The 12,279-nt window shown below is 48.1% G+C and overlaps 1 protein-coding gene across 1 annotated transcript in view; it reads right to left on the bottom strand.

Moving 5' to 3' along the window:
* Positions 1–778: 778 nt before the first annotated feature.
* The window catches only part of LOC134216586 (ATP-sensitive inward rectifier potassium channel 11-like), a 33,988-nt gene continuing 22,487 nt past the window's right edge, over positions 779–12,279 (bottom strand). Inside the window, exons 5-6 of the mRNA XM_062695443.1 lie at positions 1,013–1,975; positions 779–948 (exon numbers count right to left, since the gene is read on the bottom strand). Of these exons, the coding sequence (XP_062551427.1) occupies positions 829–948; positions 1,013–1,975 (1,083 nt within the window). The 3' untranslated portion in view covers positions 779–828. The remainder of the gene's footprint in view (positions 949–1,012; positions 1,976–12,279) is intronic.

The raw sequence follows: 12,279 nt of genomic DNA, 5'->3' as shown, positions 1-12,279 counted from the left end.
TTTGACAGCCCAAATGGGAAAGAAAATTATCAGAGTCGTTTATACTTTTCAAAATCTAGTTATTCTAGGCATTACCGCACACCAATTCCTTAAATTTAGACTCAGTGCACAGGTAGATTGAGGTTAGGGAAACGCCACTGTTATGAAGAAATACTATTTTGAAATAAAACAAATTATTAATGAATATTGGTAAAGGCAATTCGACTAATTTTTCGTCTAATGACGAAATGTCAGATGATCAAGAAAAATGTATGCATGATGTCGTTCCGAACGACTGATAAATCATCTATGCATCACTAGCGTTAATGTGTCCATATTGTTGTAGTAACCATATCAGTGCTGCTCGGGGTATATACAGCTGAGTGCGTGTACCAAGATTTTGCAATTTTACGACAGATGCGAGATGATACGCATCGGACCCGGGCCTTGGAAGAATCTCTGCTCTGACTATCTTGGCTATCTATCTGGCATTCTTGAAAGGATATGTACGATTCTTTAAAGCTATTTCCAAAGGTCAAGCATGCACTACCAGAGGGGTTGCAGCAATGTTCGGTTGGCTGGTTCCAATAATTATGGTAGGCAATGGTACCTTTCCTAAGCCGTGCAGTAAGATGCGCGGCTACAAAGCAAGACCATGCTGAAGGTGGCTGGGTTCCAATTTCAGCTCCAGTCTAGGAGATTTTCGGATTGGGTGTCCCAGTGGGGAATGTAATGCCAATGAGAAGAAAAAGCAGAAGATGGTATTCTCGTATCCTTATTCATTACATACATTTAAAAATGCAGTAATCTAATATCCTTGTTTTTTTTTAAAGAGTGATTTAATTATATTTAACTTGTTGTAGGAACAGGTTCTACACTTATTGGTTGATTCGAGTTGGTTTCTTCTTTGGGAGAAGTGCTAGTAGATTTTAATTGTTCCATTTGAAGACCTTCATCTGAATCACTGTCCTGTAAAAAAAAAAATCAAATGGTTTTTATTTGGTTAATATTTATCGTGCATGTCCATCCAAACCTCATTTTGTTGCGCATCTTGTTCTAAGTCGTCGAACTCTCGCTGCCTATCGTGCTCCATAAACTGTTCAACTTCCTGAAGAACCTCTTCCATTCGTCGAGCGCTGCAAAGAGGCGTATCCACCGGTTCGATAACATCCATATGTTCATTGTGTGCCACGTAATGCTCGTGAGCCCGATCGTACATAATAATATTATGGAACCTATGGCCCCAGAAGATCTCCCCGGGTAGATAGGACGTCCTTGCTTCCGTCACTTGTCCAGTTGTCATCGTGCCACCGGTTAGTGTTATGACAATTTCAAACTTTTTTACTAGAAGATCTCTTGCCGAGATGTCGAATAGTGGACTCTCGTTGTCTATCACATGGCAAACAGTTACAGGCCACATTAGCAGTATGCGACCGTTGTTTTCCAGCTTCATGTACGATTCGTTCTTCTCGATTACCTCCCCTTCTAAAGAGCGACGTTGCTCCAAGAATACAGCGGTCACTTTAGTTTCGATACCGTGCTGCTGCTTTACGTCACAAAGCCGGAAAACGAAGCACAGCTTTCCATCCCGTTGGCATATGACAGCCTTCTTGCTGAACTTCATTTCTGAGATTTTCTTTGGTGGTCGTACCATCTTGGCGTAGACGATCCCCACCATAGCGGCATCAATGACTAAACCAAACACGATTTGCACTGTCAGCAGAAACAACGCCTCGGGACATTCCTCGGTGGGTACTTTGGCACCGTATCCGGTGGACACTTGGGTTTCGATGCTGAACAGCAGGAATCCAGCGAATGTGGTGGCGCCTTCCACACAAGGCAACGCCCCATCGCCGAGGCGTTCCCCGGTGTCGGGATCAAAGTTAAGATCTCCATGAGCGTAAGCCACCAAGTACCAAAGTATGGCAAACAGGAGCCAACTGCAGGTGAAACTCAACACGAAAGAAGTAAGCGTGTAGCGCCATTGTTCTTCAACCTGTTAAGACAATAGAAACAGTTGTTAGTCTATTTGATACAAATATATTAACCTTTTTTAAATGTGCTCCTTGGTTGTGATTGTACAGACAATACATGAGAACCTCATGTCAGAGAGAGAGAGCGAGAGTTAGTCATGAAAATATATTGCGAGCGTTCGGCTATGTGCCTGGTGCTGAAAATTTGGTTTCATCAGTAACCGCTAAGTTGCGGAGGACGGTGAAGGTCCTTCTTAACTTAGTAGGGAAAGCACCTGTCTAGCGTACTGGTTTCGTGGGATCAAACCCCTCCGAAGGAAGTGCTCCGATACATTTTTTCAAACTTAATCTGTCACATGTTGTGCGTTTGCATAAATCGAGTTTCAGACTTAGAAATGTATAACCACTTAGGGTTGCACAATATCCGGAACATAGGCAATTAACTATGAATTATTTAAAATATGAGTGTGTGTGCTTCATCCTCTATCCCTCACCCAGCCGGGGGTGTTGATCAAGTAGTACTACGAATAATTTGATCAAATCTCATGCTACTTTATGGTGCCCTTTTTGTTAAGAAGACTAGTACTACAAAAAGGATTCACTTCTGAAGCAAGAAATGTTACTTCAGAAAGTGTAGGGGATGGGATGTACTAGTTGATCATAACAGGTACAGCAAAACTTCACAAGGACGCTCTTATTCGTACTAACTACTCAAGGAGTAGAAGGTCGAGAAGAGCCACCGTTGCTAACTAAAGCTTGAACCGGATACCTGGGACTGGGACTCCCACAATATAGCAGCAAACGATTCCCTGTACGTATTTAGTGTTCCTTTTTTTTTTAATTCATATGTTGGTGAAGCAATGAGAGAAGAAAAAGTAAAGAATTGGAACGTGCTCACCAATTTAGTTCATCCAGAGTTTTGCACCTATGATCCTCCTTCGCTTCCATTTAGTCTTTGGCCCAACTGTAGCTGATTTGGCTGCTGCGAAAGTTCTCGTGGGGTTAGTGCCTTTTGAAGTTCTGGTTGCTGTTACTGTATAATGGCTACTGCCGCATTGAAATTGATTCTAGTGCGTTCACAGTATTGAGTCAATATCCTCGAGCATTTGAAAGTAGGAAGTGTTCAAATATTGGAAAACATAATTCTTGAATTCTGAAAAGATGAGATGAAAAGACAGAAGGCAGCATCAAACATTACAACATGAGTGATTTTGTTTAAAAATCAATATGTTATTTGGTTTTCCTCATTATCAACGGGTGACAATGATTAATTTAAACTAAAGTATCCTTTATTTTCTTAAAGTTTAAGTCAAGCCATTTATTGAAAGAAACGCTTGTCGAAAACGAAACGCTTGAAAACGCTTGTTGGGGAAATGTACGATTTAAATTCCCGATCTACAGCCACCACTGGTCGGCATATTAGATCTAGTTTTCGGACAAAGCATAAAATATGATGAAAGTAAACGTCACATAAAATGACAAGCAGTGGAAAAAATGCATCTTGAACGTACCCTCGGAAAACCCGCCAGTGACCAACCTCAGGTTTTGCATGGAGATAGTATACTAAAAGAGTTTTCGCGTCCGGATGGTCCCAATTTTATCAAAATCGGATCATTCTACGCAAAGTTATGCTGACTTGAACTTCGACAAAATTTTGCCTATCTCAACCTTTTTGTCTAACCCCTGTACAAGAAAGCAGCTTTCCCGCCCGCGTGAGCCATTTTGTTCGAGATTTCGAAGAGAGTGATCCAACGCGGTCCCAGCATCGCAACCAGCAACCAGCGCGTGTTAGCCAGTTAGTTCGAGATTCTTCGGAAAGCGGACCCAGCATCCCTGGCAGCACAACTCAGACCGATTTGGTTGCAGTAACTTGTGAATTTGGTCGTATATGAGTATAGTGAACTCTCCCCAACTCGATGTTCTGTAACTCGATATTTCCCCTTACTCGATGAAATCCAAAGACCCTTAACCTTTTGTCTGTGCTCTGGGTTCAATATGACCCCAGGCCACTTTGAGTGGCTGCCATTTTTTTAGTTTTCAACCGATTCTCCTCATTTTTGGTAGTTTGGTAAAACTCACCGAGATCTTGAAAAATCTTGAAAATATGCGCTACAGTGTACTTTTTCTCTATAACTATAACTATAACGCTATAACTTTTTTAATGTTTGGCCAATTTTAAATTTTTGGGGCTGTTTCGAAAGATAATTAAATCATTTTTCAGGTCGTTACCAAAAATTTACTATAGGTGGGCGGGTACATCGCGGGGAGAGGTTTTCGTGAAAAAGGGTATAAAAACAGTGATTTTTCATGCTTATTTTACTTATATCTGAAAATAATACCCATTTTGAACTGCACCTTTTCAAAATGGTTATGCAGGAAGGCATGTGCTTTGACATGAGGCATTGATTAGTTCAGAGCTTAGTCGCTAGGTGGTGGTATATTTGAATTAATTATTTTAGACTACTCAAGTAATTCCGATATATGGAATTTTCCTCAGTGTAAATATTCTTATCGCACAAATTTGAAATTTGTAAAGATGACGTCTTTAACAAAGTTCGTATGGTGGGAATGGACTGTCATGTGACGGAATAAATAATTAGGAAATTTACAAATAGGCGGTGCTAGTGTACATGCAATATTCTTGCATGTTTGAAATATTTCTTTAGCTTGAGATCCCTCATACCTACCATACCTCGAATCCGTTTATTATCGTAACAGTTACCGGAAAACGTCTCTCACGGTATGCTACCTATCGAGAGTGTATTGTCGATGCAGATAAAATCAAGAACATGAACTTATGTTGTCAACTACGTCGAATGAACTTGTCTCAACTACGTCGCTCGACTGAAACGTCGCTGGTCGCGTTTCCAGTAAGTGCTCTAGCGACGCAGGCAATTTCAATGCGTCGCTACAGCACCAAACTGGAAAGCGCGCGCTGGTTAAGCGACGCGACGGTCCAGCGATGACCTGCATTGACGATATACAAACATGATAAGTGAGAGATTTTCTTATTCTTATTTGGATTCAAACCCTGGCCAAGACTATTGTACGTGAGTAGGATCACTTGATGTATATCAGAGTGATATCGGCCTACCGCACGGTATCGTACGACGCATCCTGCGTGATAGCGAGTATGATGCCAGTCGGGCTGGTCATCCGGGAAGACGAGGAGTGTTTTGAGCTACGTGGCACCAGAGGAGCCCGCGAGCGTTCCAGAGTGACTTCGGTTGCCAGATGGCAGCGCGAGTGGGATAACTCCTCGAAAGGTAGGTGGACCCACCGGCTGATTCCTAACATATCAAGCTAGGTGGGGAGACCCCATGGGGAAGTTCACTTCCATCTGACACAATTCCTGTCAGGCCATAGCTGTCTGCCCTGACTGCCCAGGTGTTGACGAAACTGCAGAGCACATACTGTTCGTATGTCCTCGCTTCGACGTCGAAAGAAGAGCAATGCTAGACGTTTGCGGCCGGGACACAACTCCGGATAACCTTATCCAGAGGATGTGTCAAGCGGTGGAGAAGTGGAACGTCTCGACTGCAACCACTCAGATTGCCTGCAGCTTGCAGAGAATCTGGCGCGCCGAGCAGCAATCGATAAGCAGTACTAACTTGTGATTGGTTAGTTGGAGCGAAAAGTGCCGAATGCGGAGAAGTGTGTGAATGGTCTGCCCATGCAGAGGTAATGGCGCAGCGGGTGGCAACCGAGATCGTCACCTCGAAGCATGGCAGAAGTGTGAATGAATAGGTGTATGCATGGACTGCACACGCCGTGCTGGGAGTAGCGCAGGAATGTTGGTTCCTATGACTACTTTTACCCCGCGGCGTGGCAGAGGAGTGTGGGTGAGCATCCAAGTCAGTCTCACATGGTATGAAAGGAACGAGCACACAAATCAGTCTCACATGGTATGTTCGAGGTGAGCTACCCAGTCAACACAAGATCGTATATGAGGTCACATAAGATGCTAAAGTGGAGGTCATATAGGTACTTCCCCATACAATATGTACGTATATCGCCTCCACTTTAGCATCTTATGTTGCATCATATACGATTTTGTGTTGACTGGGTAGTCTCATATGGTATGAGCGAGGTGAGCACCCAAGTCAGACTCACATGGTATGTCAGAAGTGGGAACCTAAGTAAAATGTCCCATAAGGGATGGCAGAGCGAGAGTTAGGTCGAATGACTAGGGTAGTATGTGTTAGCGCGAACTGAATGAAAGAGGTGAGCATCCAAGTCAGACTCACATGGTACGATAGGGGTGGGCACACAAGTCAGACTCACATGGAGCGTTAGCGCGAGTGCAAGCATGGAGTGCATGAGCGTGTATCAGGTGGTTGGGTGAGCATACAAGTCAGACTCACACGGTATGTAAGAGGTGAGCATCCAAGTCAGACTCACATGGTACGATAGGGGTGAGCATACAAGTCAGACTCACACGGTAAGATAGAGGTGAGCATACAAGTCAGACTCACAGGGTGTGAGTCACAGCATACGGAGCCTGTGGGGTACCTGGGCACCCTTCACAGTAATTGTCCCTTACCGCGTTATGCTGGGCTCTGGCGTGGTGGACCTCTTTTCCCGAGCAACTCGTGGGACCAAAATGGAAAACCAAGTCAATTCTTCAATTAGTGGTAGTAGTGTAGGCGACAACCCCTTCGCAAGAGGTGGGTTGTTCAGGTCTCCGCCTAGGAGGCCAGAGGCAATAGTCGGCAGCTCAGTGCGCAGCGCCAGCGTGGGTCACTCAACCTTCCTCTCGGCTATAAAAACGCCGGAAGGGGTTATTGACGGCCCATGGCTTGTGAAGGCGATGAACCGCAAACGCGATGGGCTTTCGGCCTTCGAGGTGGCGACGGAACAGCTGGACGCCATCATCGACTTTGCGTCATCGAAGCATAATATCAGCAAGGACCTCAAGAGGAGTCTGCAGAAACTTCGAAAGTCGATGCTGGACGCCAAGCTGGAGAGGGCGGTCGGGACGGCCAAGTGTAAACCCGTGAAATCGGTGGAGTCGAGGTCTACCCAGACTGAGGCCCAAGGATTCGCGGACTCAGGCAAGGTCGAGTCGACCGAAGGCGTGCCAGCTAAGACGGTGGTGCCAAAGTCTACCCAGACTGAGGCTCAAGTATTTGCGGGTACGTCGGGGTGACTACTCCAACGGAGCAGATACAAAAACAGGAGACAGTCTCCAGGGGATGAGCTCCCTGGGGCCGCTCCAAAACGCGGAGGGTTACTACCCCGAACAAGGGTAGTGGGGCTGGGAAGCTGAACCCCGGTCAGGTACCTCCAAAACCGGGAGGAAGGACCTGGAAAGGTCCGTCCACTCCAGGCAAGACGGTGGTAAGGGGTTACGGCAGGCTGAAAGTTCTCAGCCGCACCAGACCAGGGAAATAGAGGGAATGACGCCTCCTGGACCCTGGTCAAGAACAAGAGGAAACCGAAGACGTCAAGGGCCGAAAAGAAGGCCCAGGCGAATGAGGGTAGCAAGAAGTCTAGGGTAGGCGCCAATCGCTCCAGGGCGATGCCCTAGTCATCACGGCGGACGAGGCTAAGTACTCGGATGTTTTGAAGGCGATGAGGAGTGACGTCAAGCTCGGTGAACTCGGCGCCGACGTACGTCGAATAAGACGTACCCGTATGGGCGAGATGATACTCGCGCTGAAGCGGGGCGTCTCGCAAAGGGCGCCGCCTACAAGAAGTTGGCGGAGGAGGTCCTAGGCGAGACGGTCAAGGTGAGGGCACTCACGACGGAGGTGAATCTAAGGGTTAAAGACCTGGACGAGATCACTGAAGTCGAAGAGCTCGTCACGGCACTGCGGCGACAGTGTGTAGTGGAGACGCCCACCGCAGCCGTTCGGCTACGGAAAGGTCCGGCAGGGACGCAGGTAGCATTGGTTCGGCTATCTGCAGCGGACGCCTCCAAGGTAGTCAAGTTAGGGAGCGTCAAGGTGGGATGGTCGGTATGCCCTGTGCGCATATACGAGCAACCCGAAGTTTGCTTCAAGTGCCTGGAACCGGGGCACAAGCAATGGGACTGCAAAGGCCCTGACAGAAGCAATCTCTGCCGACGCTGCGGATTGGAGGGACATAAGGCACAATGCTGCACGAACCCTCCCAATTGTTTGATTTGTTCCAGCAAAGCTGTGAACAGCAAGCACCCATGGGGGCTCGATGTGCCCGGCGTTTAAGCGTGCTGCAAAATCAAAGTGCAGGTAAAGCAGCTGGCTTGCTCGGCTTCGCCCGAGTGTTTGGTGTGCGCAGGTTTAGAGGAAACGGCGGAACACGTGTTGTTCGTGTGCTCACGTTTTCGCGCAATGCGTGACCACATGCTTGCCACATGTGGTCTGGACACTACCCGGACAACCTAGTTCGGAGGATGTGTAAAGACGAAGTTGGCTGGAACGCCGTTTTATCGGCTATCGCCCAAATCGTCTCGGAGCTACACAGAAGGTGGCGCGTGGACTCAAGGATGGCTAGTTCAGGCGCAAATAAGAGGTGGTCCAAGGGATCGGAGTCGGCTTCATGGGTCATACCGGTGGTCATGCTCTGTGGTCGAACTCGATCCTTTTATCGAACAAGTGGCCGCGCGAAGAACAACATGGTATCGTCGCTTTCGCGGCGTCGGTCAACCGGGCGGGTTCCGAGCCCGAGGACGGAAAGGCTGGGGCAGGCGTAGGCACCGCGTCGGCAAGTCCCTCTGTGTGCTGGCGAATAGGCCCTATCGCAGAAAGGTCAATTTGGGGTGCACGCGGCATCATCATTCTTGATACCAGTCGTGCAGAGGGAAGCAGGCGCGAAGTCGACCCTGCCCACCTTCCGAGGACATAGGGCGTGGTAAGGCCACCTGGAAAGCCGGCAATGCGCTGGCACGATACCATGGTGTTCTTCTAAAAAGCGAGTCACGATGTTCGATGCTGCAAGGACACGCAGCTAACCTCGAGGGTGCGTCATGCACTGGCCCCCTTTGAAGCATTACTTTCTGGTTGTACCGAAGGGACGATGGGCTTGGCGGCAATGGAAACGGTTTAGCTGGTCGGGGATGCAGCCCTGCCTCCCTCATTGGAGGTGGCCCCTAACCCAGCACTTCCTGGTCAACCCAGGATGTCTGTTGAGCAGATTCCCCCTCCATTGTTTAGGAAGAAAAAAAAAAAACAGGGTGTGACAGAGCATGTAGTGTGTGTTAGAGGGTGCGATAGAGCGAGCACTCAAGTAAGACGGGTGCCTGTGTGAGCGAGAATGAGCGAGTACGTTTAGTACTGCCATCCCCCAGAAGTAGTGCTGGGAGGTAGTTCCTGGGGGAAACGATGGCGGAGCTCAAGGGAGTTTAGTCGGTAATACCGGTACGGTCGAGTCCGACACTCCAGTACACTTCCGCGTGGGAGTTTGGCAACTACAATGCACGTGTGCTGAGTTAGTGTGTAATTGCGTTCTCCCTTGTAAAAAAAAAGTAGCATCACTTTTATCCGTTACCACAGATAATGATTTGGGACTAATCACTACCTCTTAGATGGAAGCAATGCACTTTCCAATAGTCGAGATCTGTCCTGGCCACGTCCTTGCGAATGCTGAGGAAGGGGAAGGCTGGTTAGTTGGACACCTACTCTGCCGTGAATCGCATATTTGTCCCATATGAATGAGGAACCCAGCAAAGATGGGACAAATATGCGATTCACGGCAGTACTTAAGAAAGATGCAGAGAACTCTACGACCTCTCATAGGTGCCACAGGAGGTTTTGGCATTGTGTGGAATGTTCTAGGAATCTAGGAATCTAAGAATCGTTTTGGTAGAACGTGAATCACCGAAAGACCTAAGATAGAAATACAAAGTAGGAAATGGACGAGCCTGGAATTGAACCGCGACCTCCTGTATATAAGGCAGAAGTGGTAGCCACTAGACCACCGTGCCTGGTTTAATTTTTTTTTTTGCTATTTTCGTTAAAATAGCAGCACTGCATCAGTTTTACAGGTATTCTGACCAACTATTGTCATGTGTAAACGATTTGAATAAACAACAGAGAAGATATTAAATTGGATAATTTTTTGTCATTTTGCTAAAATTAATTGTGTTTTGGCAATTAGTATTCCATTACCATATATACGTTCAATCAGGTGAACATTATACTATTTCGATAACCTATTGTATAGTATTGTGTATAGTATTGTACTTAGTGATGAAATGGCTAGTTTTTGTGTTACGTAATTAGTGGACTTTCTTTAAGAAAGATTCCTTTGTTTACGCACGCGAAACCTGGTATTTGTTTCCCTCTGTAGGTTTTGGTAAATAAAAAAAAATCTGTTATATTATATTTTCAATGAACATCAATTAAATTATATTAATTCTTATTTGTTTAAATATATTATTTAAACACATGATTGGAAAACTGCGTATTCTTACCCCACGTGCCTTGTAATAAGGGTTCTACCGAACTCACATGGTACGATAGGGATGAGCATACAAGTCAGACTCACACGATAAGATAGAGGTGAGCATACAAGTCAGACTCACAGGGTGTGAGTCACAGCATACGGAGCCTGTGGGGTACCTGGGCACCCTTCACAGTAATTGTCCCTTACCGCGTTATGCTGGGCTCTGGCGTGGTGGACCTCTTTTCCCGAGCAACTCGTGGGACCAAAATGGAAAACCAAGTCAATTCTTCAATTAGTGGTAGTAGTGTAGGCGACAACCCCTTCGCAAGAGGTGGGTTGTTCAGGTCTCCGCCTAGGAGGCCAGAGGCAATAGTCGGCAGCTCAGTGCGCAGCGCCAGCGTGGGTCACTCAACCTTCCTCTCGGCTATAAAAACGCCGGAAGGGGTTATTGACGGCCCATGGCTTGTGAAGGCGATGAACCGCAAACGCGATGGGCTTTCGGCCTTCGAGGTGGCGACGGAACAGCTGGACGCCATCATCGACTTTGCGTCATCGAAGCATAATATCAGCAAGGACCTCAAGAGGAGTCTGCAGAAACTTCGAAAGTCGATGCTGGACGCCAAGCTGGAGAGGGCGGTCGGGACGGCCAAGTGTAAACCCGTGAAATCGGTGGAGTCGAGGTCTACCCAGACTGAGGCCCAAGGATTCGCGGACTCAGGCAAGGTCGAGTCGACCGAAGGCGTGCCAGCTAAGACGGTGGTGCCAAAGTCTACCCAGACTGAGGCTCAAGTATTTGCGGGTACGTCGGGGGTGACTACTCCAACGGAGCAGATACAAAAACAGGGAGACAGTCTCAGGGGATGAGCTCCCTGGGGCCGCTCCAAAACGCGGAGGGTTACTACCCCGAACAAGGGTAGTGGGGCTGGGAAGCTGAACCCCGGTCAGGTACCTCCAAAACCGGGGAGGAAGGACCTGGAAAGGTCCGTCCACTCAGGCAAGACGGTGGTAAGGGGTTACGGCAGGCTGAAAGTTCTCAGCCGCACCAGACCAGGGAAATAGAGGGAATGACGCCTCCTGGACCCTGGTCAAGAACAAGAGGAAACCGAAGACGTCAAGGGCCGAAAAGAAGGCCCAGGCGAATGAGGGTAGCAAGAAGTCTAGGGTAGGCGCCAATCGCTCCAGGGGCGATGCCCTAGTCATCACGGCGGACGAGGCTAAGTACTCGGATGTTTTGAAGGCGATGAGGAGTGACGTCAAGCTCGGTGAACTCGGCGCCGACGTACGTCGAATAAGACGTACCCGTATGGGCGAGATGATACTCGCGCTGAAGCGGGGCGTCTCGCAAAAGGGCGCCGCCTACAAGAAGTTGGCGGAGGAGGTCCTAGGCGAGACGGTCAAGGTGAGGGCACTCACGACGGAGGTGAATCTAAGGGTTAAAGACCTGGACGAGATCACTGAAGTCGAAGAGCTCGTCACGGCACTGCGGCGACAGTGTGTAGTGGAGACGCCCACCGCAGCCGTTCGGCTACGGAAAGGTCCGGCAGGGACGCAGGTAGAATTGGTTCGGCTATCTGCAGCGGACGCCTCCAAGGTAGTCAAGTTAGGGAGCGTCAAGGTGGGATGGTCGGTATGCCCTGTGCGCATATACGACCAACCCGAAGTTTGCTTCAAGTGCCTGGAACCGGGGCACAAGCAATGGGACTGCAAAGGCCCTGACAGAAGCAATCTCTGCCGACGCTGCGGATTGGAGGGACATAAGGCACAATGCTGCACGAACCCTCCCAATTGTTTGATTTGTTCCAGCAAAGCTGTGAACAGCAAGCACCCATGGGGGCCTCGATGTGCCCGGCGTTTAAGCGTGCTGCAAAATCAAAGTGCAGGTAAAGCAGCTGGCTTGCTCGGCTTCGCCCGAGTGTTTGGTGTGCGCAGGTTTAGAGGAAACGGCGGAACACGTGTTGTT

This window comes from Armigeres subalbatus, chromosome 2 (genome assembly GCF_024139115.2).
Source record: "Armigeres subalbatus isolate Guangzhou_Male chromosome 2, GZ_Asu_2, whole genome shotgun sequence".
Taxonomy (NCBI): domain Eukaryota; kingdom Metazoa; phylum Arthropoda; class Insecta; order Diptera; family Culicidae; genus Armigeres; species Armigeres subalbatus.
The sequence above is the reverse complement of the archived record's forward strand: the minus strand, read 5'-3'. Positions and strand labels throughout refer to the sequence as shown.